The 27,157-nt window shown below is 35.1% G+C and overlaps 1 protein-coding gene across 2 annotated transcripts in view; it reads left to right on the top strand.

Moving 5' to 3' along the window:
- The window catches only part of AFG2A (AFG2 AAA ATPase homolog A), a gene marked incomplete at both ends in the record, with an annotated part of 340,106 nt that overhangs the window by 66,055 nt on the left and 246,894 nt on the right, over nucleotides 1-27,157 (top strand). For both annotated transcript variants that reach the window (XM_079716599.1, XM_079716598.1), the window contains one exon: nucleotides 12,505-12,714. In XM_079716599.1, coding sequence (XP_079572725.1) covers nucleotides 12,505-12,714 — 210 coding nt within the window. The remainder of the gene's footprint in view (nucleotides 1-12,504; nucleotides 12,715-27,157) is intronic.

The following is a 27,157-nucleotide window of genomic DNA, read 5'->3' as shown; positions in this document are numbered from 1 at the left end:
TTGAAATGGGCAGGGTTTGAATAATGCAGGTTTTCTGATTAAACCCGTCTTGAACACTATTTACTAAACTCCATACTTTAGTTGGATTTCATTAGTTCCTCCTAATGTCCTTTGTCTATTTCAGGATCCCATCTAAGCTATCACATTACATTCAGTTGTCATGTCTTCTTTGGCTTCTCTGGGCTATGACAGTGTTTCTGTTCTTAACAGTTTTGAGGTATACTGCTTAGGTCTTTTGTATAGAAGGACCCTCAATTTGAGTTTGGTGGTTGTTTTTATTACGGTTAGGCTAGGATTATGGGGTTTTGGGAGGAAGACCACCGAAATGATATGTCATACTCATCATAGCTTAACAAAACTATAAAATTAGTTATCTAAGATAAAACTCCTCCAGCCCCTCAGAAGTACTTAACCAGAATTTAGGCTGATGTGCTGCTTACATGCAGAATTTATACTCAATGGCTCTTTTTACAACTGTTCTCTTTTCAATAGTGTCAAGATCTCTAATGTGCATAACTTCAGATTTTTCTAGAGACAGCAGGGAAAAGAACAGAAAGTGTGACAGTAACTGGTCAAGTCATAGATGAGGAAAGCTAAAATGGATCTGTTTTACCAGATTGAATCTGGAATGATAATGAGTCAGGTCCCTCAGTATGACTGCCATTATTCTCATGCATCTCTTCCTTCCCCAAAATGAACTAAAAGCCAGTATTAGGGGCTACAAATGGTTCAGTGTCATTCAGTCTCTTTAGTTGCCTAACTCCTACTTACCTTTCATGCCTGTTTAAATATCAGATCTTCTAGAAAGCTGTACTTAACACTCTAGGACCTTCCAGGCCTATTATGTACTATTTGTAGCACCCCGTACAATTTTTTGTCTAGTCTTTAAATTAAATACTTATTAATGTATTTGTTTAATGTCTGCCTCTCCTTTCAGTCTATAAGCTCCATGATGTAGAGACCATGTCAGTCTTGTTCATTTTTTGTTATCTCAATCTGTATAGTCTACCTGTATTCCTAGAACCTGGCTAAGCACTCAAAACCTAACAGCCTTTTGCACTAAGATGAATATATTTGAGTGAATGAGTGAATAAATAAGTGAGTAAATAAATGGATATTTGATATTAAAACCTCTGTTAGTATACCTATAGGAGTCTGACTTCCTTGTTGATACCCGCAGCAGAGGAGACCCATACTTGTGAGAACTTATAAAAAATGGCACAGTTAGACAACATTTACCATAGGACAGTTAATTTTTTCTCAACAATCTACCACTTAGGCTTGGTCAGTTCTCTGAGACTTGCCTAACCTGCCTCAGTGAACTTAGTTATATGCCTAGGATAAATGTCTAATTTCTCTAGGCAGCTTCTTTCTCTAGGATTTTCTTGCGGCATCTTTTGGCCTGATTCTCAAGTTGATCCTGTCCCACTAACATTCATCCCCCTAGCTATTACGTGCAGCACATTTAGCAGCCAGGGACCAGCTTTGAGTATAAAGGTAAAATCTTTTATTCTTTTTCTAAATATTGCCCGTTAAGACTGTCCTGTAAGGATTGTTTCCTAGTATCTCTTTTACCCTTTTTCAGGGCTTTCTCCTTATGTCTGTAGACCTGAAACCAAAACAACATAGAGAATAACCAATGCTCTCTGGCCAGCAGCATTCGTTATTCTCCCCCATGTAGGAACTTCCTTTCTGGTCTGTATCTCAGGACATAGTCGGGACTGCTTAGGAAGTTTGCTTACATGAGTTTGCTCAGCTTTCTGACAAAGAAGGGCCTCCTCTCTTTGCCTTCTGTTTAACAAAAACTTGGAGCATCCCTTTAGCCAGTCTTGTCAGCAGAAGATTTTTCTGTCTATATATGCAAACATTTTTATTGTCAACCAGCCATCAAAGGAGATTCAGAGGAAATGGTTTGAATTTATTACCCAACTATTTGGACAGATCTGGGCTAGAAAATGTCTTGCAAAGCATATGTATAGCCCTTGTACACTATTACATGTTGGCAACATTTTTTTACTAGTTCTGACCACACATGTTGGTTTATTCCTAACTCCCTAACTCTCTCCTGTTTTCCCCATCTCACTTCCTACAGCCTGTCTCCCTGCCATTTCTACCCCTTCTGCTACTTTTTTTTTTAAGATAACCCAAGAGAAATGTGCATCTGCCCATTAATTTATTCCTATACCAAACAAACATTGAGCATCTGTAATATACAGGCACTGTGTTAGGAAGGTCCTGGTGATACCTACATATATAACAAAAGAGCTTTTCTGTTTGATTATTATTTGCTTATATCACAAATTCCCAAAGACGAGTAATCCGAACAAAACTCATTTGAAAACTTTTACTATTTGAAACATTTTTTTCTGGGCCTTTTATATGATTTCTTTTAATTTTGGGGCATTTGGTCATACATTATTTACATGTGGTTGATTTAAAATTCTCTTGAGAAACTTGTGACCATGTGCTTCTTTAGTTCCTGGGCTTGGGGCCCAATCAGTAGAAGTCCTGATCTCTTTCCTCTGTTCCTGTATTTTTCATTTATTTTATCCATACTCCTTTATCTTTTCCTAGTTCTGCTATGCCAAATAAGAATGGCAGAGGTTACTAAGTTTCCTTAAATATTCAAAGCATTTTATGCTGAATGCAGTTAAATTATTCAAGGAATTTAGTAAATTAGGAAAATATTTTAATGAGATATGAAGAATTTTCTAGGTAAGACTTTATGTCATTTTCATGGTATGAATTTTACTTTTTTTAAATTATTGCTGCTATTGTTTTTTTTTTCTTGTTTAAAGTTTCCATTTTTTGTGAGACTTTTCCCTGTTTATTAAACAAAAGTAAGTAGTTTTTTAAAAACTCATTTTGGAAATGATTAACCATTTTTAAGTTGAATTAAGGCAGAAAGTTTTTTGATCTAAGGGAGGCTTATTTAGATAATTACTATTTTATTTATAAGATTTGACTTCATATATAGCCCGCTCTCTGAGCACAGCTCATAGTAAACTTATTAAAGAGGGATTGTAATGTAAATGCTATTTTTGAAATTGAACTCAGGTTTTAATATAAGCACTAAACTGATTATGAAATCTATAGTTTGAAATTTGGTTAAAATATTTGCCTTTAAGTTGATCATTATTTCCATGTTTTTTTGAATATCTATTTTAGTTTTACTTGAATAGTTCCTTTCTTCTTTACCTTAATGTTTCCCTTTATTAATTAGGAATTATAAGAGCATCTGGCTCCCATAGCCTTTATAATATGTTTCAGTGAGATTCTGAAATGTGATTTACTAAAGAACAGCAAAATCACTCGGATTAGTGGCAGTTTGCAATTAGTGGCAAAGTTTTGTTGTAGTTTCTTATATTCTTTCTCATCTACTTTTTTTTAAAAGCATTCTGTGCTCTTTCCTGTGAAAATATTAGATATTTCAACCTAGCAATCTTATGCAAAATGGAAGTGAAACAGGAGGGGAAAAGCTGAGTCAAGAAAGAAAAGAGAAGGACAAAACACTACATGCTCAGCCCTTTCCACCACACTGTGCCGGGCCCTTCTCCATAGTTTTACCTGCCTCATGCTCCACTTTACTTTTCAGAGTCCTCCTGTAGTGGGTTTTGTATTTTTTGTGAAGTTTGTATTTTTAATCAATTTGGGGGTGAGGGAGAGGCTGTAGATGGTTTATGGTACCATAGTGGAACTGGAACTTTGACTTGTTTTTTTAAGAAACCTCGATAGAATTTTTTTTTAAGCATGGGGAAAAATATTTTGTCTTTCACCTTATAAAGCTAATGACTTTCACATATTTTTACTTAGATCTAAGAACATATTTTGAACACTTAACTGCATCCTAATTTTGCTTTGTCACCATTAAAGAAGCATCTGGAAATGTGTTTTTTTCTTTTGGATCTTAGAGGTGGGTTTTCTCAACTTATTTCTTTCTGCATTATGTAGTATCCCTAGTAATTTGGTATCCTTATTATTTCTTATCAAAATAAATCTACTTTAAATATTTGAATTGTTAAAAAGCTGGTGTATGGCCCAGCAGAGAATTGCCAACCCACGTGTTAGTGCCTGGCTTCTTATCCTTATGTTGGGACTTGTTAGTGTGAAAGAGCAAAGTGAAAGGCACTCTTTGTTGCCATGTTTTCTATAAAAATAACACTTTCAAAAGAATTTTTGTGCCTGGCAGTGTAAAACTTGGCACCTAGAAAATAAGAGGATCTTGACTCATAGATGTATAAGGACACTGAGTCCCTCTGGAGCTACTGAATTCCTCTCTCATAGTAATTCTCCTACTTCATTCATTTTTATTTTGTCCTCTTGGAACTTGTCCATAAAAGTTTTTTTGTTTTGTTTTGTTTTAACCTAATCATCAGGTCTCTTACTTCTGTGGGTGTGCAGTTTGAATTGAGTTTTTGTTTTTTGGGTTTTTTTTTTTTTGGATTTATATATTGTTGGATGCTTGCTTAGAAAGTACTGTGAGATATTTGTGGGGGACATTTCCCTTGGGAAATTTATGTCACTGCACTGTGTGTGCTTGTTTGACAGCTGTTCCGTCACTTCTAACTTTATTATTAATTCAAAAAGTTATAAAGCCATATGTGAGCAGCTGTTCACTATTTTCATCAGGACAAAATAAGAAGGCAAGGACCCAAGTATAATATTCTCAGGAGTGATTTAGGTTAGATTGTAGGAATAATTTTCTGGCAGTTACGATATAGTGTAACTTATTTAAGAGAGTTATAGAATTAAAAATAATTTTAAAGAGCATAAAATAGTATTTGTTGAAAGATGAGAGGATTTGAAAGATGAAATACTGACTGAAGGTAGGATAGTGAACCAGCTAGTTTGTGAATTCCTGTTCCAGTTCTAGGATTTTATGATTTCATGCTGGTGCTTATTCTTCTCTTACTGACTAATTTTCCCATGACTTTCTGTGCTTTAAGACTCTCCTACGCAATAGTATTTTAAAGCCAATTTATATTTATTTTTAATAGGCATCTTAGCTATACAAAGAGCCATCATTTATTTGGCATTCAGGTGCTAAATTAAAATGCAAAACTTTTTTGCCCTTATTTTAAGAAATGTAGTAATCAGACAAAAAGAAAAAGAATAGAAAAGTTATGGTAATTAAATATTGTTCATGAAACTACAAATGTAATGGCTTGATTGTCCTTTATCTTTTGTCACTAGTCCTTTAAAATATGACTATTCATTGTAATCATCTTTCAGACATTAAATAAAATAATAATAATAATACCTACCTAGTATTTATTAGTTAACATGTACCAGGGAAAGTGCAGTTAATGGAATATTTACTATACTGTTTGATTCTCACAATAATCCTGAGAGCTTAGGTTTTATTGTCCCCTATTACAGATGAGAAAGAAGTTTAGAGAGATGAAGCAAATTGCCCAAAGTGATACAGTAACTAGTAATTTCATACAAAAAAATGTATGAAGTTTTTAAAACGCAGAATATAGAATTGTGTATATATTATGATCTCAATGAAAACTCATGCACAGGCATTTGAAAGACTAGAAGGTACTACACCAAAATACTAAAAATGGTTACTTTTAGGTGTTGGGGGAATAGATAATTCTTATATTGTCCTTTGTAATTTCTTATAGGCTGTACTTATATAATAGCTATCCTCATAAACATATGAGGTGGGAATTGCTATTATTACTTTGATATTCTAACAGCTTGACGTAAGTCTTTCATATATGCAACATTTTCCAAATCTCTGTCCTTACTATCTCACATATTTACGAATATCTTAACCTATTTTATATTTTTTTCAGTAGTTTTTGTATTAATTGTGTGAAGACAGATATTTTATGTCTTTAGACAAAGACTGTGTTTTTTAAGATACTTTTCTTATTCCTCTTTCTAGATTAAAAATATTTGGAGATATTATCTCACTTACCTTTGTGCGCTTATAGTCTCTAAAACAAGTTGAGCACATAGAAGACATTTCCCAAAGTTTATTGAATTTCTTTCCCTTGTAAATTCCAACCACGGTACAGTAACTGGAAACTAATTCCTTAATTTTCAAATATGTTTTTTTTTCTCTTTTAATGTAACTTTCATTTACACAATTACCCAAGTCTGAATCCTGACTGTTACCCTTGATTTCATTTTTTTTTTTTGCCGTCTCCTCTCCAAATCTCATTAATTATCAAGACTCATTGATTAGCCTTGTTTAATATAGTTTTTATCCTTTTTTGTTTTCTCCATAGCCCTACTGCTACTACAGTAGTGCAGATAACCACAGTCTCTTATAGGAATTACTGTAGAAGCCTCTCCTCCTCACCCTCCCAATTCTAAACCCCACTCTACTTTATAACCACAGTGGTCTTCCAGCAGTCTGATCATGTCATTTCCCTGATTACATTGCTCTCCATTGCTCTCAGGATAAAGTCTAAATTTCTTGATGTTTTATGAGTCTTCAAGGTCTGATAGCTCCATATGCTGGCTAACCTCTTTTGTTTCTACTCCTTTTCTGGCTCTCTAAATTCTAGCCATACTGAATTACTTTTATTTAGTTCTCCTAATGTATAATGCTTTTTTTTTTTTTTACCTTTGTCTTCTCCATGGCATTTGCTGTTACTTTCAGCTGGCTAATTTCTGTGTTTATTAGATCCCACCTCATATGTCACTTCTGAAAAGCTTTTCCTGACCGTCCATTTAAACTCTGTGGCTACCCTTTTAGCATATACCAGGCTTTATAGTAATTGCATAATTATGAAAGTATGCCTTTTTAAGGAAATATTCCATCAGGTCAAAAACTCAGTATGGACAGGAACTATTTTGTTCCCAGGAACCAGCATAGTATGAAATAGGCATTTAGTCAGTATTTAATAGATTGATTGATGTTTCTGCAGATGACTTTGCCTCAAATTTTCCTGAGAGTCTAGAGACGTTCTGACATAATGCCCTTAGCTCCGTGCTTTCCTGCCAGTCTTTAAACTTTTTATCTTTATCTTTTACTCTCCTTTCCTATCACTGCTTGGGGGGATAAATACTTAACTGAAATATAAAGTGGAAAATATAAGTGCAGTAGAAGTAGAGGGGTATTAACTATCTTTCAAGAAGTTTAGTGGTGAGAAAGGAGGAGATAAAATATTAGGTAGAAATAATATCAAAGTAAGGTTGTTTTGAAGGATAGGGAGAAAAAGGAAATATTTGTAGGCTGAGGAAAAAATATAGTGAAAAATATAATTAAAGCAGGAATAGAGAGAGACAGTTGGTGTAGCAAGAGCCCCGAAGTTCAGGAGATAGGAAGGGGATAGGATTGTTTCACTTTTTTGCTGGTTCTTACAGCCTTCAGGGCAATGGACCAACTCCTCAGTATAGTCTACTAGTCCATGCAGTGGCATTGGTGTTTTGGCCTGTTGCATGTCCAGTGAACATTCAGTTTTCTGGTAAGAGCCTCTTAATTTCTCTTGAGGAACACGCCTTCTTCAGCTCCTGGTCCAGCTGACACTGTTTGCTACTATTCCCTGATCCCTAACTAAAGATACCATTTTTTATGATATGGACTTCCTTTTATTTTGGTGATTTCCATGTGTGTTCCACGTGAGTTTAATATCTTATATTAGGTTCTTTTAAATGACTCTTTTTAAAGGTTTTTAAAAGACTGATTAAAAACCAAACACACTAAAATGTATTAAATACCAAATTTTATCATATTGAAAATTATCGGGTTGTATTGCCAGGTTTATTTAGTTTTATATATATCTGAGAAAAACATCCTCCTAGCCATTTATAGGCATATCATTGAATTTTGTTTTAAATGCTATTAATTAGGAAGGATATAGTTCTGTACTAATCTTGAAGAAAATTTTATCTGTATGTGTGCTTATTAAATTAGCTTAAGTAAATATTCTGCTATAGTACTCAAGGTATAACTCAAACATGCTCCAAGGTATGGAATAGCTGTTCCTCATGGAGCACGTTCTCCAACAGAGCATGCTGTTCTCATTGTATAGGTATAATAGTTGCATAGTAACAACTGAATGGGTATCTGCAGCATCATAACAATAACATAGTGTCAGTTTAGTTCTTATAAGTTGCTTCCCTGACTTGTGTATCTATGACAGTTATAAATACAGCTTTCATCCATTTTATATATATATATATATATACACACACACACACACACACACACACACATACTGTCCCTCTCTGTATGCATGTATGCATGTGTATGCATGTATGTATGTGTATGCATGTATGTGTGTATTGTGTGTATGTATATATGCCACTCTTAAAAGGCATAAAAATAAACTCTACTGACTGAATTAAACCACTATCCAGTAACCTCACTGCCAGATCTACTGACCATTTCTTTTTAAGTCTCTCTACTTTCTGATCTATTAATTTTTAATAGTTGTTGACTACCCTCCTTAAAAATTTCTTCCCAGAATGTTTATTTTCATGAGAGGTATGCTAAAGTATTTAGACGTGTCATACCTGCAGCCTACTTTAAAAGTTTCAACAGAAAATTTAAAAATTGATAGTGTCTGGCCTTACATTTAGGTCTTTAATCCATTTTGAGTTTATTTTTGTGTATGGTGTTAGGGAGTGTTCTGATTTCATTCTTTTACATGTAGCTGTCCAATTTTCCCAGCACCACTTATTGAAGAGGCTGTCTTTTCTCCATTGTGTATTCTTGCCTCCTTTATCAAAAATAAAGTGACCATATGTGCATGGGTTTATCTCTGGGCTTTCTGTCCTGTTCCATTGATCTATATTTCTGTTTTTGTGCCAGTACCATACTGTCTTGATTACTGTATAGTATATACTACTATTTGTAGTATAGTCTGAAGTCCGGGAGCCTGATTCCTCCAGCTCCGTTTTTCTTTCTCAAGATTCCTTTGGCTATTCAGGGTCTTTGTTGTTTCCATACAAATTGTGAAATTTTTTGTTCTAGTTCTGTGAAAAATGCCATTGGTTGTTTGATAGGAATTGCATTGAATCTGTAGATTGCTTTGGGTAGTATAGTCATTTTCACAATGTTGATTCTTCCAATCCAAGAACATGATATATCTCTCCATCTGTTTGTATTATCTTTAATTTCTTTCATCAGTGTCTTATAGTTTTCTGCATACAGGTCTTTTGTCTCCTTAGGTAGGTTTATTCTTAGGTATCCAAAAATGGGCAGAAGACCTAAACAGACATTTCTCCACAGAAGATATACAGATTGCCAACAAACACATGAAAGGATGCTCAACATCACTAATCATTAGAGAAATGCAAATCAAAACTACAATGAGATATCACCTCACACCAGTCAGAATGGCCATCATCAAAAAAATCTACAAACAATAAATGCTGGAGAGGGTGTGGAGAAAAGGCAACCCTCTTGCACTGTTGGTGGGAATGTAAGTTGATACAGCCACTATGGAGAACAGCATGGAGGCTCCTTAAAAAACTAAAAATAGAACTACCATATGACCCAGCAATCCCACTACTGAGCATATACCCTAAGAAAACCATAATTCAAAAAGAGTCCTGTACCACAATGTTCATTGCAGCTCTATTTACAATAGCCAGGACATGGAAACAACCTAAGTGTCCATCGACAGATGAATGGATAAAGAAGATGGATGTGGCACATATATACAATGGAATATTACTCAGCCATAAAAAGAAACGAAACTGAGTTATTTGTAGTGAGGTGGATGGACCTAGAGGCTGTCATATAGAGTGAAGTAAGTCAGAAAGAGAAAAACAAATACTGTATGCTAACACATATATACGGAATCTAAGAAAAAAAATGGTTCTGAAGAACCTAGGGGCAGGACAGGGATAAAGACGCAGACGTAGAGAATGGACTTGAGGACATGTGGAGGGGGAAGGGTAAGCTGGGATGAAGTGAGAGAGTGCCATGGACATATATACACTACCAAATGTAAAATAGATAACTAGTGGGAAGCAGCTGCATAGCACAGCACAGGGAGATCAGCTCAGTGCTTTGTGACCACCTAGAGGGGTGGGATAGGGAGGATGGGAGGGAGACGCAAGAGGGAGGAGATATGGGGACATATGTATATGTATAGCTGATTCACTTTGTTGTAAAGTAGAAACTAACACACCATTGTAAAGCAATTATACTCCAATAAAGATGTTAAAAAAATTGATAAAGTATGTGTGTTTTTGTGTGTAGTGTGTGTGTGTGTGTGTGTGTGTGTGTGGAGAGAGAAGGAGAAAGAGCACGTACTAAAGCAAAACTGGTAAATATTAAAAATTGGTGAATTTTGGTAGAGTATATATTCACTTATGGTACTGATTTTTCTTCAACTTTTGCATGTTTGAATAATTTCAAAATTAAGTTAAAAAGTAGAAGAAAAGGATAAAGGAAAGATCAGAAACACCAGAGAGCACAAGCAGGAACTACACATCAGGGTGTGACAACTCTGCTGTACTTCTGCCTATATCAGGCCTTGGTTATACAAACACGGTCACCTTCTGCAGTAAACAGTCACTTTGTTCCTGCTGATGATAGCTGGATGTTTTTAGGGCCATAAGATCATGTGTACTAATCCCAAGTTTAATTTTAATTTTATTAATTGGTGAAATCAGAAATCAGTTAGGAAAAAGAAGTTAAAATAAAACCCAAGGCTAATGATGCTGCAGGGAAACATACATGTATCGCTCATGCCATTAAAATAGATGAAGTGGTTGGGATAGCAAACTGGCATCATGTATTAAGAGACCTAAAATGTTCATGCCTTTTAATCCAGTAATCTCACTTCTCAAATTAACTTCCAAGAAAGCAATTTAGAAAAAAATAATTAAATCTGATCTCAGGGTTATGGTTGATAATACAGAATTCTCCTTGTTCTGTGAACAAAAAACAAAAACAACAGAATGCCCCCAAAAAACCATGCAAGTTCATTTGGAAAAAGTAATCTTTTCCTGATAGTAACAAACAAACAAAACCCTTCTCTTTTTTGGGTTTGTAGATTGTTTTCTAACTTTTCTTCCTCTTTCTTTTTTTTCCTCTTCCCTGTTAAATGTAGGTAGCATCCATAGACCTGCCTTTCATCCACATTTCTCTTCTCATGGTTGACTACTTTAATTGATCTCATGGTGTCTATTGTTTGTATGTAGCTATCTCTGAAATCTAACATTTCAACCCTATTCTCTTTCCAGAGCTCCATTTGTGATATATGTTCAACTTCGTTTGTGATGTATATTCAATTGTGAATGTATGCAATTCTGTGTATCCAAAAAAAAATCTCATTTATTTTCTCTTCTACTGATCATTTTTTCTGTGGTCTATATTCTTCTTATCAGTCCATCTTGAAATCTTTAGCTTCAGATTTTCCCTTTCTTCTTCTGCCTTCAGAACCCTCAGCTGTAGACCTGTAGTAGTTTTCTGGTGTGTCTTCATCATCTCCATGTGGTTACCCTAGCTCAGGCTTCTTTTTTTTTAGAGGATGTTTGTGATAGATCCTTAATTGTTCTCCCTGCACTTTCTCTGCTCTCTAATGAATCTTGTCAGAGAAGTCTTTCTGAAGCTCAGATCAGACCATATCACTTTCTAGATTAAAAACCTTCAAAGACTTCTTATGAATAAAGAGATTTGTGAACTCCATCTAGTCTTCAGGGTCTTCCACTATATGGCGTGAACTTACTTTTCTATTTTTATTTCCCCCCTTAAATCCATTTTCCTCTCATCTTCTTCATACTTCCTTCTGAGCTTTTCATAATTTTTTGGCCTCTATCTGACATTGTCCCTATTTTCACATTTCTGGATCTCATCCATGCTTCAAGAGTTGGCTTTCAGATTTGCCTTCCAGCTGGGAATAATCTTTTCTTCCTGGGAAGTCCCAAAGCCTTTTTCTGTTTCTTTGTTATTGTGGTTAGTATGCTTTCCATTGTACTATGGTTATTTATGTGCATGCTACTGGTAGTTGTTAAGTTCTTTAAAGTCTGGATTTATGTCTTATCTATTTCCTGTGTACAGTATATGATACATAGTTCTCAATGAATATTTATTAAGTAAATATCTAAGGAGCTATCTTGTTTGGGGGGCCTATTGGGGGGAACAAAATTTTGAGGATTCTTTATTAATATACCAAAGGCAGAAAAGATTACATATTTCATAAGGACCTACAGAAGTATATTTAAAAGTAATTTTGCTAAAAAAGAAATACAGGAACTTAGATATATAGATGAGACCTTGGATCACTGATTCAAACCATTTTCAAACAGATGAAAGCTAGTTTTTACAGCCACGTAGAATAGAATATAGACTTATCAGAATGTTCAGTCGTTTAACCAGTTACTTATACAAGTCTTGGCAAACAGAAACATTTTGTTTTTCTTTAGTATTTCTATAATATGCAGCTCACATTTTATAAACTCCTAATTTACTTCTTGATGCTGTTAAAATTGTTTTTAGGAAATTATTGATTCTTAAATAGTTCTGTTTCCCTTCTTGCATATATATTTTAAAAAATTTTTATTATTTGTTTGTTTGTTTTGCAGGTATCCTGGTCAGATATAGGAGGACTGGGAAATATCAAACTGAAGCTGAAACAGGCTGTGGAATGGCCCTTGAAACATCCAGAGTCTTTCACCCAAATGGGTATTCAGCCACCTAAAGGAGTTCTTTTGTATGGGCCTCCTGGATGCTCTAAAACAATGATTGCAAAGGCTTTGGCCAATGAGAGTGGGCTGAATTTCCTAGCTGTAAAGGTAGGGTGTTAAATTTTTTAACTGCTACTCTGTCTTCTAGGCACCCCCGTCCAATCCTCTGATTCCTACCCTTAGGAGCCATCTTAAAGAGTAGTTGATTTTTATTTGAGATTGATGGCAATATAATATAGGGAGATGGGGGCTTCCCTGGTGGCGCAGTGGTTGGGAGTGTGCCTGCTAATGCAGGGGACACGGGTTCGAGCCCTGGTCTGGGAAGATCCCACATGCCGCGGAGCAACTAGGCCCGTGAGCCACAACTACTGAGCCTGCGCGTCTGGAGCCTGTGCTCCGCAGCAAGAGAGGCCGCGATAGTGAGAGGCCCGCGCACCGCAATGAAGAGTGGCCCCCGCCTGCCACAACTAGAGAAAGCCTTCGCACAGAAACGAAGACCCAACACAGCAAAAATAAATAAATTAAAAACAACAACAACAAAAAACTCATTGGGTAGTAAAGTTCCTTCTAAGAAAAAAAAAAAAATAGGGAGATGGGAGATAACTAAATTAGTGCCTATAATCAGCAAATCATGGTTTAGTTTCTTGATTCTCAATATTTCTTACACACGTGTAATAGAAACCAGTTTTCTTTAGTTTCTGCATTTTTAAATTGTATTAATCACTTTTGTTTAACCAAGACTTAATTATAAATTTGATTGAATTTAATAAATTTAATATTTACAAACATATTTTAAAAGAAATCAAATACCTTATATGGTACAAATAATTTTTTTTTAAATATTCATCATTTATTTGGCTGTGTCGGGTCTTAGTTGCAGCACACAGGCTCTTTGTTGCAGCACGTGGACTTCTCTAGTTGTGGCACACGGGCTCCAGAGTGCATGGGCTCAGTAGTTGTGGCGTGCGGGCTCTTTAGTTGCGGCACGTGGGCTGTAGAGAGCACGGGCTTAGTTGCCCTGCGGCATGTGGGATCTTAGTTCCCCAACCAGGGATCAAACCTGTGTCCCCTGCATTGGAAGGCGGATTCTTAACCACTGGACCACCTGGGAAGTCCCCGAAAATACATTTTTTAAAAACACTTTCCCAGTCAGAAGATATATATACATTATTTATATTCTGAAACACACACATGCATATTTTATTTGTTTACTGCCCTGCCCTATTACTTGGGATAGATTATCTTACCTGATATGTAGTTTTACATTTACTATAGGACTAGATATTAATTTTGTTATTAACTTCTGTGTAACATGATAATATATCAATTTACTAAATATATATATATATTTTAGTATATGTGTATATGTATATATAAAACCTTAAATCCATTTCTGTAGGCTTTATCACAAAAATACATATTTAAATATGTTAACTATCAAAGTCATTTCAGAAAAGGTACATGATAATTTATTTTGATGTTGTCAGGGAATTTTTTTTGTAATAAAGTATGTTTCTTTAATCTTAAAACATTGAAATCATTGGCAGGTTGAACGTATAAAACTTATTTCAGAGTGTCAGTCTTTTACTTTACTGTTGACCCTTGAACAACGTGAGTTTGAACTGTGTGGTTCCACTTATACGTGGATTTTTTTCTATAGTAAAACTATAGTATTACATTATCCGAGGTGGGTTGACTCCGTGGATATGGGGAAACTGTGTAAATGGAGGGCCGACTATAAGTTACACTAAGTTATACTTAGATTTTTGACTGCATGTAGGGTCAGAGCTCCTCACCCCCTCATTTTTCAAGGATTAGCTATACTTAAATTTTTTGTGGAATGATATTTAGATGTATTTAGGCTATTTGCTTTTTAAGAATCAGTATCTTCACAATCACTAGTGTTTGCCTGTTTTTTATTATCTTGTAGAAGACATTGGATAGGGATTTGGGGAGGGGACCATTTTCACTATGATTAGTTACGCTGAATCATGACCATAGTTTTAAAGGTTGCAGTTTTAAATGTTGGAGTAATGAGTGATTTTGAAATTTCCAGAGACATCTTGATTTCTCTTTGGTCCTTGTCCTCTCATCTTGTGGTAGTGGAAACGGTCATTTTACTGGCATTTCCTACTCTTTTTTTTCTGTCATCTCCATTTTTCTGTTCCTACCTTCTACAGTGTATATTCATAATTGAATTTTTCCTGTCTATTGGAAATCTAAAACTTACTTAATGAGGATTTAGCTCACAGTTATTTACACTTGAATGTCAAGGAAGAAACAGCACATATATTTCCTTACAAATTAGTATCTCACTCTTTTGTGATCCAAGATAACAGTTCCAGGTGCTACCAGGACTGCTTTCTGGCCTATCCTAGGTTTACTTAGAAATATATTTATTATTGCTTTTGCATATGAAAGCTTTCATAACTTTACAGTTTCACTTTTGTCTTTTTTCATGATGAGAAAATGAGGAAGACCATTTTTTCATGTAAAATAACCAACTGTGTGTTAACTTATATGCACCTTTCATTAACTATTTAATTCTTTTAGGTCACACACAAAAGATAAGTGATGTTAAGAAATTTTCTTAGTAAATTGAGTTTGTACTTGCTTAGGGATTATTACATATCCTACTTACTAATTTTTATTTAATGTGGACTTTTATTCATTATACAATTTAGTGTACTTTGACAGTATTATTCAATTTTTGAATCTGGATGGAGGATATATTAGGTGAACAATGGGTGTTCATTTACTATTCTTTTAACTTTTCCTATGTGTTTAAAAATTACAAAAGAAAAAGTTGGGAACACAAAAAATATTTGCTTTTTTATGCATTTTCATTGGTCCTTTCATCTTGGTCTGATTAATGCTTATGAGAAGAGTTAAAATAGCTATATCATACCATTTATGTATGAGGATATCAAGTCAAAGAAGTTAGGAATTCATATTGTATTCTTTCAAGTTTTATTTTCCTACAAAGAAAAAGTTGTCTTTTTTTTCCAACATAGATAATTGTTTTCTGTGGGATTTAAGTGTTATAATTAAATTTGAACTTTTTGAAATAACAAATCTCACACATTTTGAAAGTGATCAGAAAAAAATAGGAAGACTTTTTTTTTTTTTTTAACATCTTTATTGGAGTATAATTGCTTAACAATGGTGTGTTAGTTTCTGCTTTATAACAAAATGAATCAGTTATACATATACATATGTTCCCATATCCCCTCCCTCTTGCGTCTCCCTCCCACCCTCCCTATCCCACCCTCCCTATCCCACCCCTCCAGGCGGTCACAAAGCACCGAGCTGATCTCCCTGTGCTATGCGGCTGCTTCCCACTAGCTATCTACCTTACCTTTGGTAGTGTATATATGTCCATGCCTCTCTTTCGCTTTGTCACAGCTTACCCTTCCCCCTCCCCATATCCTCAAGTCCATTCTCTAGTAGGTCTGTGTCTTTATTCCTGTCTTACCCCTATGTTCTTCATGACATTTTTTTTCTTAAATTCCATATATATGTGTCAGCATACAGTATTTGTCTTTCTCTTTCTGACTTACTTCACTCTGTATGACAGACTCTAGGTCCATCCACCTCATTACAAATAGCTCAATTTCATTTCTTTTTATGGCTGAGTAATATTCCATTGTATATATGTGCCACATCTTCTTTATCCATTCATCCGATGATGGACACTTAGGCTGTTTCCATCTCCGGGCTATTGTAAATAGGGCTGCTATGAACATTTTGGTACGTGACTCTTTTTGAATTATGGTTTTCTCAGGGTATATGCCCAGTAGTGGGATTGCTGGGTCATATGGTAGTTCTATTTGTAGTTTTTTAAGGAACCTCCATACTATTCTCCATAGTGGCTGTACCAATTCACATTCCCACCAGCAGTGCAAGAGTGTTCCCTTTTTTCCACACCCTCTCCAGCATTTATTGTTTCTAGATTTCTTGATGATGGCCATTCTGACTGGTGTGAGATGATATCTCATTGTAGTTTTGATTTGCATTTCTCTAATGATTAAAGATGTTGAGCATCCTTTCCTGTGTTTGTTGGCAGTCTGTATATCTTCTGTGGAGAAATGTCTATTTAGGTCTTCTGCCCATTTTTGGATTGGGTTGTTTGTTTTTTTTAGACTCTGGTTTTGAGAAACACAAGTGTTCTGGATGTATTGAAAGAATAAACTCCCTAACACTTTTTGCAATGATGATTACCTTTAATTCCGAAGATAAAGAATTTTAAAAGTTTAAACATTTCTTTCTCTGAGTTTATGAAAGAACCCTTTATCTTCCCCTGTGCATCTTTTCTAAACAGTGATTACAAGATTTATATTCTACTCAGAGTTAAGACTTCACCTTGCCTTGTGTGGGCTCTTAATAGCCTTTGGCATCTGTGTGTGTTTTTGGGCAGACTGTAGCACTTGACATACGCTTAAGTTTAGTTTGTCATCTGGGTCAATTACGTCAAAATATTTTCCAGTTGAAATTTCCTCTCCGCTTCTCGCTTGCTTTTTGTCTGGAGTGCTACAATAGATTAATTATCCTTGAATGGCTGGGCTGCTTTACTTTATGAAGAAATGTTACTGATTCTGGAAGAAGGGTGATTAGGCCTCTGACAGGGATTTTCAGCAAGTCCTTTATTTGCTGTATTGGTGAGTACAAGAATGTAATGAACTTAGTATATCCTTAACTTTTGGGAGAAACTTTTTCTGACACTTGTCTCAGAGAGGAATTGTGCAAAATACATCCCATTTTCAGGAAAAACCTGTATTTTATTGAAAGCAGTGCACAATTCAAAGTAATTACTATTGTTCGTTTAACTAGATCCCCTACTATTCTGTTACCAAAGGTACAAGATAATTTGAACTTTGTAGGTTCCAAGTTCATCTTTAAATTAAAAAAAAAAATTATATAGGCTAGTCTATAAATCATAGAGCTTTCAATTTGCAGATATTGCATGGAAAACTGCATAGATACCTCTTTTACATACTGAATGCTTTAAGATTAGTTTCTAGGATTACAAATAAGGATAGTGATGTTTAAGAAGGTGAAGTGACTTTTCCAAGTCAAAGTGGTGGTAATGGAACTGAAATTTGATCTCAGGACTTTCTGACTCCAGAGTCTAAGCACTAAACCCCACTGTATTATACAGTCTTCCATTTTCCTTTTTTTTTTTTTTTTTTTAAGTAAAACTCGTGCCCAGTGCTTTTTTTCATTAATTACACCAAATTACTTGAAGAGGTAGTTCAGGCAGTTTCTATGGGGCAGGGTCAGAGATGTGGAAAGATGTTTCTGGGACCTAGTTTAAAAAATAATTTTGTTTCTCTCAGACAAAGAAAACTGAGGAAAATAGCATGACTTTGGAGTGGAAGTTGATTGAGTTAATAAGAAAGGGTAAACACTGCCAAAGAAACAGGAACCTGATGAACTAAATGGAAGTGTAGGGAAAAAGACTAATGGTTGAATAATGTGAAGCTTGAAATTTACCTATTACTATATAATTTGTGCCCTTGAGATTGAGTGTGTTACAATGAAAAGAGCATTAAGCTAGGATTCTGATAGCTTTGGTTTGATTTCTAACACTAGCACTTTTTAGCTCTGTAACCTTAAATGCGTTAGCTCTAAGACTTAGTTTTTTCATCTCTATAGGCCTTTTGAGAGGATTATATTTAAAACGTAAGTGAAGAAGTTTTAGAGGGCATAACTACTTAACTCTTAAGTGTGGGCTGCATATAGTTATGACTTCCTTACAAGAGGGTTCCTTATGGAAAGGAGGGAGGGGCAGAGTTACTTGGTAGTGGAGAAGCCTACCTCAGCCAGGTTATCATGGTTAACACCAATTGGTCATGTTGTTAGTATGTACCCATGCATGATGCGATGAGAATGGTCCTTTCTTCCCAAGGTCTTCCTCCCAAACACTCATAATCCATGTCTACCTATGAGAAAAACATCAGGCAAACCCAAATTGAAGGACGTTCTGTAAAGTACCTAACCAGTACTCCTGAAACTGTCAAGGTCATCAAAAATAAGGAAAGTCTCAGAAACTGTCACAGCCAAGAGGAGCCCAAGGAGACAGGACAGCTAAATATACTGTTGTGGTTTCCTGGATGAGATCCTAAAAGGACATTAGGTAGAAACTAAGAAAACCTAAATAAACTGTGGACTTCAGTTAATAATAATGTATCAATATTGGTTCATTGTGACAAATGTATCATAATATATTAATATATGATGAGAATAGGGGAAGCTGAGCATGTGTTGGGGTAGGGATGAGTATATGGGAACTCTTGGTACTGTATGCTCAGTTCTTCTGTAAACCTTAAACTTTACCAAAACAAAAAAGTCTGTTAATTAAATAAGAGTTCTAAGGTCAGTATCAGGGCATACATATTATGTCTGGATTCAGTGAATGTAACTGAAGTTGAAAAGGCCAGCTTAGGACGTCCCTGGCAATGCAGTGGTTAAGACTCCATCTTCCACTGCAGGGGGGACAGGTTCATCCCTGATTGGGGAAGTTCTGCATGCCACGCAGTGCAGCCAAAAAAAAAAGGCCAGCTCAAGTGTTCTGTACTGTGCTGTACATGATGAGTGGGATGCAGGGAAGGAGCAGAATCACAGGGAGATTGTCGATTCCTTGGGTGAGGGCTTTGGAGGAGACCTTTCCTATTCATCACCCCTCTGTTCATGTTCCACAAGATAGTGGAAAGTGACTGAGAAGAGCCCTGAGAGGAAGTTGGCTAGAGAAACTGAGTTTGAGGCTTCCCTGAGCTTGCCTGTTTTACTGCAGTTCTCAGTTGAAGCCTATAAAGGTGTGTTGGTTCTGGCCCTAGGCCCCAACATTATAAAGAATACTTTCTTTTAGTGTTTTAGTTATTTTTTCTTTCACCTGGGTACAGCTTCTAATTTAGAGTCTCACTAGGAACTATGTCCAGTTTCATGCCTTTTGTGGACCCTAACTCTTTATTCTCCTTCCACAAGTTTATTGCTATTTGGGCTCATCTGGAGTCTGAAACCTTTTGAGTTTCTGTTTAATTTCCATTAGGGTTTTTTTTTTTTTAACTTAAAAAAATCTTGATGTCTCCAAATAGTGTTGTCTTATGTGCCCCATGCTCTTATGTTGACAGTTATTAGCATCCATGTTAAATAAAGACATATAGTTAGTTTTATCAATGTTTGAATGGCTATTAGGGAATAACTAATAATTATATAGTTTTCTTAGGACAAATAGAATTGTTACTGTGCCATGGTCAGTATCACAAAGTTATGTAGAAGTTAGATTGAATTTACTTAAATTTTGTGCACCATATAAGCTGACATGTTAAATTTGAGACATCATATATTAAAACCGTGTATGTTAATAAATTTTTTTGAGTTGGGCTTGTATCAGATTAATGTCTTGACATGAAAGTATTCTGTAACACGTGGCTAAAAGTAAAAAATGACAATATATATAACAAATAATAACAAAACCTTTAGTATTTGGAATCTAAGAAGACCTAGAGAAATTTAGAAGGAAAAGAATGCTTTTACACTTCCAAGAAGTTTACTTAATAATAGAACATTTTGTTGTTGTGTCAGTTCAATTTTTATTTGTGGATTTCAGCTGAGAGAGTTTAGTTATTTTTTCCTTCTTTTAAATCTCTTTTGAATGAAATTTAATTGGGGTTGAAATAAATATTACAGTTTCATGTCTATAACACTAAGAATACTTGTAAGTGTTTTAGTATTGCAACAATAACTCAAATATATATTAAGCACCTTCTGTATGTCTGGAACTGTACATGGTAAACAAAGTGCATTAGATGGTCTCCTTTGCTATCTACCAACTCATGATTCAGTAAGAAAGACATTTGACTAAGCAAGTGATATAATGAAATGGATAGCATTTAGAATCTTGATGATTAATTGTATGTGAGAAATGAGAAAGAAGTCAAAGGTGATTAAAATTTTTACTTTTAATGACTGGCAGATGGAAATACCCCAACTCTAGGAAGAGTTAGCATGTGAGGAGGAAAAGTAGGTTGGAGGTGGGAGAGCAGGTACCAGATTGAGATTTAGATAACGTGGAGTTTGAAATGCCTTTAGAGCAATATGGCAGAAATGTCCAAAAGGGTGTTGAATACGAGTTTGTAGCTCAAGAGAAAGGTTATTTCTAGAGATTAAAACATGGAAGTTGAGACCTCGTGTTTAAGATTGTGCACAGTAGTCAGTAAAGGAGATTGAGAGTCATGAGAGTGGTCACTAATAATATAAGGGATTTTTCTGGGGGGGTGTGCACAAGCGCACTTTATAGCTAGCTTAACTGTAGTCAGCTTGGTGCCCACAGTGTAAGTTCTGAAGAAATGTGTCATTTTCTTTTCTTGAATAAATGAATTGTGGGGAAAGTTTGTATTATATTTTTTGAGAAAACAGCTTGAATTCTATTTCCTTCTCTGCCAGACCCTCTCACTTTTTAGGGGTTTTTACTTGCCCACGGCATTTCTTGCCTAGTACTTAATGCCTGTTTTCAAACTCTTTGAAGTGCTTTCCCAAAATGGCCTTCTCTGTGTGCTGATGCTGTACTTTTTATTAATTTTCAAGATCCTTTACTCACATTGCATATATATAATTCTATCTCATGTGACTTTGGGTTTTTATGAGCTTATTCCATAACATTTAACCATAGTTAACGCTTGGGTTAACTTGCCTTCCCTAGACATTCGGGAACTTATAAAACCTTGATTTGAATTGTAATAGCCAAAAGCAACAGGCAGGTGTCAGACACATTTAAAAAGCCCTTGAGAAGACTGGAAAAAAACCAGTAGTGATTAAAGGGGCAAAATTGCAAGAGCATGAGGTATAAATATTGTACTCGAATTTGTGACTGATATGGTGTAAAATACTGAAACACAGTAAAAAATAAGTCAGGTTTAGTTTTCACTAGATTTAACAGAACAGTTGGACAAATTTTTACATGTTTTTATGTTATTTTTGTTGTTTTATAAACTTGAACACTTGAAATCTTGGTCATGGAAAAATTAAAAATAACACTACCCCAAAACAAGCCAATTTATGGTACTTAACTTACTTTTGGTGGTTTTCTTGGACACGCTTATCAATGAAACACTTACCTAGGCAGGCAAAATGTGGCAGGACTAACATAGTCCTGTTACCAAAATAACATAGTTATTTTGGTAAGTAAAATTAGAAGAGAAATAACCTCATCAGGTTTCATCAACCTTATCCATTCTAGGGATTCATGTATTATTTTTTTAAAGAGTTAAATAACTTAAGAGCAAATATGGGATTCATAGACCATACTATATGTACCTAACCCTTATAATTAGATATTAATGGTCTCTTGTCTATAATGGTTATTAATAAAATCCTTATTTTCAAATTAACCCATGCTAGTAGCCATTTATTGAGAGTTAGAATTTGCCCTTGCCACTTGATCTCTTCCCACAAATACCTTTGAATTTGAATTGCTGGTACCATGTACAATCTTAAGTGGACATTTCCTTTTTTTTTTTTCCTAATTTTATTTTTTTTTTTAGAACTTGGAAAACAGAGGACATCATAGTTTTTAGAAAAAATAGTCTGGGAACTCAAATCCTGTATTCTTGTCATCATTTCTGTCATTTAACTTTTCTGGGACTTCTGGCATTTCACTTAACTTCTTTGGGCTTTGTTTTCCTCAGGTTTTAAATGAGATAGGTTAGAGCAAATGATTCTCCTAAAGCCCTTCCACGAATAACATTCTATGAGTAACTCACGTAATGCTTATATTCTAATCTGTTGTTTATCTTTTTTGCCTGTTGGTGGCTAAACTATTCACCTCAGAGGAGCGTTGTAAGCAGTAAGGGGATAATACATATCAAGCGTTTAGCAAGATTTCATAAAATTAGCTGATGCTAGTTGCTGTTTTCCTCTGTTTTTAAGAATTGGATTGTATTTGACCTCAAATAGAACAAAAAAGTATAGCAGCACAGCTTATGATCCCTTAAGTTTTCTGTTAGTGTTAGAATAAAATGTAGTATATATCTTTGAAAGTGATTTTAATCTTTTGCAACTTGTACCATAATACAGTGATTTTTGGCAATTTGAACTTCAAACTCAAAATAACCTTTCTTGGGGATGATATTTCCTAGACTTCATATGGAATTCTGGATTTATGTAACATATCAGTTCAGTTACTGGGGTTGCATTTTTAAGCCAGTCATCCAGGTAGAATTCCTCAGCATGCAGTTCTGTACAAAATCACATGTTCCCTAGAGACCTTACAGTACTTTTCATCACTGCTATGACTTGTTAGTAATACTTGACTTGAATTATTCTAACCCAGATTTTCGTCACAGCGCTAACTTCTTAGGTTAGATTTTCAAATGTGTTTGATATTTTTTTTTCTTTTGTTTTGTTTTTGGAGAAAAAACACTGTTTGTTATCCACAGGTTTTTCTATACGTAGCCCACCTCTACGTAGTAGTGGAATGGCCCTTCATTGTTTAAGGCTGTAGGCCATATTTTCACATTTTCAACACAGTATTGTCAGTTTGCCTGTACATCAGATTTTTAAAACATGTTAATCTTTCTGTTGTCTGTAGCACCGTATTGTGTTCTTAGATCATGAAATGATCATAATCTTGTACTTTCCAACACCGATATTCAAGTCATCTTTTTTAGAGTCAGCTCTATGGAGAACAGTAATCATTTTTCTGGATTCTCTAACCGCTTTCCTTCACTTAAGCCAGATAATTAGAAGGCAGTATATATGTATGAAGTATCTTGCCTGCTTAAGGAAATGTCTTCACTGGCTTACTATTTTTATGTTACACCATTGACTTTTATGGAGAGTAGCTAGAAGAACAGTAACAGTAATACAGACTTTGCATGATAATAAAGTAACAGTGACACCAGTTTCCTTTCTGATTTTTATTAGGTCACACTTGCCTAAGTAGTCACCCTAAACTGAATGAAATTCTGCATAAAATTTTCTTATCCCTTCCTCACTGCCCGCCCCCAACCCCTCCCCAACAAAAATCCATTCTCCTGATTATCTAAAGCTTCTTTTATTGAATGGGCCCGAATTGTTTTGTTGTTTACTTTCTTAACTCTTTGTTCATAGTCCCTTTTGGGTAAAAGTATAATTTATATTATATATTATAAATGGGCAGACCTTGTTTTGCCCTGTAGTGCAGGGCTCTAAGAATGGTCATGCAAGATGAAACCATGCAAAATGATCTTAATAACCAATGGGGAAAATTACAACTGTTCCATGACCTTTGAAAATTTGGCAAAACATTAGGAGCTCTCTACTCTTGGTTGTAAGTGTACAAGCAGTGGATTTTGGCTGTATAATAACTTTCTTGCTGGTCTTCCTGCTGCCAAACTGTCTCTGTAGTCCAGCCCTTCATATTTTATAAGGACACTACAATTTATTTACCCATTTTTATGTTAATGAATTTTTAGATTTAATTAATGTTTAGATTCCAGGTTTAATTTTTTTGTTGCTGTTAAGAATGCTACACTAATATTCTTGTACATATCTCCTTGTGTGTCTGTACAAGAGTTTCTCTAGGGTATACATACCTAGAAATAGAAGTTTGTCACTGGGCATGAACAACGTAAACATTACTAGCTATTTTAAAATTGCTTTTTTTTTTAACGGTCATTGATTTTTTTCACTAATATTTTGATCAATTCAATTTTTTTTTTTTTTTTTTTTTTTTGCGGTACGCGGGCCTCTCACTGTTGTGGCCTCTCTCGTTGCGGAGCACAGGCTCCAGACGCGCAGGCTCAGCGGCTATGGCTCACGGGCCTAGCTGCTCCGCGGCATGTGGGATCTTCTCGGACCGGGGCACGAACCCGCGTCCCCTGCATCGGCAGGCGGACTCTCAACCACTGCGCCACCAGGGAAGCCCTCTCTCAATGTATTGAAGTCCAGGTTTTTCACTCAGCAATTGTGTCATTGATATTTTTGGTGACTTTTGATCTCACTGGCAGAAATGAACTATTTCAAATTGTATGAGATTAATCTAGATCAGGGGTCAGCAAACTGCAGTTTTGGGGCCAAATCCAACTTACAGTTTATTTTAATTTAGCCCTCTGGTTAAGAATGAACCTTACATTTCCAATGGGATGTTTAAAAGAAGAAGAATATGTGACACAGGGTGTATGAGTCCCAGAGTGCCTGAAATATTTACTCTCTGGCCCTTTACATTTTATCTTCCTCAATCCCACAATACTTGGGAAAATGCCTCCAGGTTTATTTATCTTACTGATAGTTGTGAGTATAAATTTTGTGTTTCTGTTGTATAGTCTAACCTGTGTCTAAAAACAAACTTGTAAAATTGGTTTGGTGTTAAGCTGTTGCTATTTCTTTATCCTTTAAAAAGTGAGAATGTTGTGTCTCGGCATTACTAATGTTTCATTGTTTGTCTTTATTCAAGTTAAAGCTATTTGGGATTGTATTATTTAAGAAATTAAGATAACTAAATCATTGGTGATGAGGTCTCTCTGTAGTTATCTTTGGGGAATTAGCTTCAAAACAATTCTGTTGTGTAAATATGATTGCTTGGAGACAGTTTAAGTATCGATGTACAAACAGTTGACATACTAATTGTAAATAATATTTAGTCATCAAAAGCACTGTCCAAGGCAAGTTTTCTTAATAACTTTGTTTGCTTACAGATAATTTATGCATTCCTTGGTTGTTGGTAAGTTTCAGTCAGATGTAGGAGTACCTTTAAATGTTAGTTATGCTTTTCATGCATTTGCCCCCTAATTAGCCTCAAATATTAATTTTTTTTACAATATGTATAATTTATTACTTTGAAATAATTTTGAAAAGATTATTTTTAAAGAAAAGAGGAAAACACACATAAGAAATAGATGAGAGTTTTCTTTTGGGGGGAGAGGGGAACATTATAATTAACCTTGTTAATGTTATATAAAACTTACTAATGCATCAACTTAGATTACTCAAAAAATCAGGCAGAAAGGTAAAATTGCCCCTCTCATTACTTAAGGATTTCTGTATTGATGCTATCAGATAACTCAGCTGAACATGATGAATGGCAGTCTCTTTGGAGCAGCTGGGTTTTGTCAGCCTGAACTCTGAGTTATTCTTCCTATCCTTTCCTTACTCTTATCCTTGACTGTTCTACCCTGATCCCCATATGTTCTAATCTATTTACTTGTTACCATATTATCAAATTTCAGTAGTTTTGAAGCACCATTGTAGAGGTAGTATAAAAAATATTAAAAGATTATCTTCCTTTCCTCAGGTGTGTTTGTAATTTGAAAGACTTTTTTACGTCTGTAATTTTTGTTCATTTATCCCATCTGTTCTTTTTTTCCCCCCTCTTCCTGCCTTCTTTTGGATTAGTCGAGTATATTTTGGTATTCTAGTTTATCTCCCCTATTTTCTTGATAGCTAAACCTCTTGGTTTTTCTTTTAAAAAAAAATACTTGCTCTAGGATTTATAGTATACACACTTAATTTACAATTTACCTTCAAATAATACTGTGCCACTTTATGTATAATATAAGATTCTTAAAGCAATTTGCATACCTTTGGATGGAGAATTTAGAAACTAAGTTCTGAGTGTTACCTCATGGTGAGACCCCTCTGTGGGGAAGGTCTCCTTAGCCCTCTTGATCTCTGACATCTCATGCTAAGTGGCTGCCACCACAAAACCCTGTACTGATGTCCCCTCGTCCTTCTGTGCTGTCCCTGTCTCTACCATCCCATGGCTCCCAAACTCTACACTGCCTTTTCTCTGTCCCTTGTGGTGTTGCCCTTCTCACCCTACACCTAGTTATTCCCAGCATGTTGCCCTGAAACCTTTTTTTGTCCATGTGCTTCCAGAAATTCTCTTTCCATGTTCTGTTATATCTGACCATTTCCTTTATGTTAGCTTCTAGTTTCCTATCCTAGTTTATTAACTCCCTCCTTCCATTCTAAATGACCTGACATAGTTGTGCCCTTATTGCTGTTCAGGATTATTCCTTGATTCCTTTACCTGGAAGGAATCTTTGTTTTATTTTTGCTTCTCTTTGTGGCATTCTCTATATAGGTGTGATATTTTTTTCTCACTGTATTTTTATTTTTTAAGAATATAATTATTGTTATATTTTAAGAATAAGATTATTTTAGTAATCTATTAAACCATAAACTCATTATAGACACTTAATAAATATTCCTTGAATGAATAACTGAATGATTCAGTGCCTCTATATGTCAGCAAAGAAATTAAGGTGCTAGATATTTGTTTCTGATCTTCCCTGCCTTTGATTTTGTGTGGATCTTTAATTTACTCACAGATGGAAAGTCATCATAGTAGCTCTGCATCTCTGTCATTTTACATAACTGAATTAATATATATATATATATATATAAATTGCTTAGAACAGTTCATGGCACATAGGAAATATTCAGTAAATGTTAGCACTTATGTTTATGATTACAAAATTTTTAATTTTAATCATCTTGGATGGAATATTTTTAATGAGATATATATTTCTGAGAGTTGCTACACTGAATATATTGAGCATCCTTTTTTCCT

This window comes from Hyperoodon ampullatus (genome assembly GCF_949752795.1).
Source record: "Hyperoodon ampullatus genome assembly, chromosome: 1".
NCBI lineage: Eukaryota > Metazoa > Chordata > Mammalia > Artiodactyla > Ziphiidae > Hyperoodon > Hyperoodon ampullatus.
This window is presented reverse-complemented; position numbering and strand designations above follow the sequence as displayed.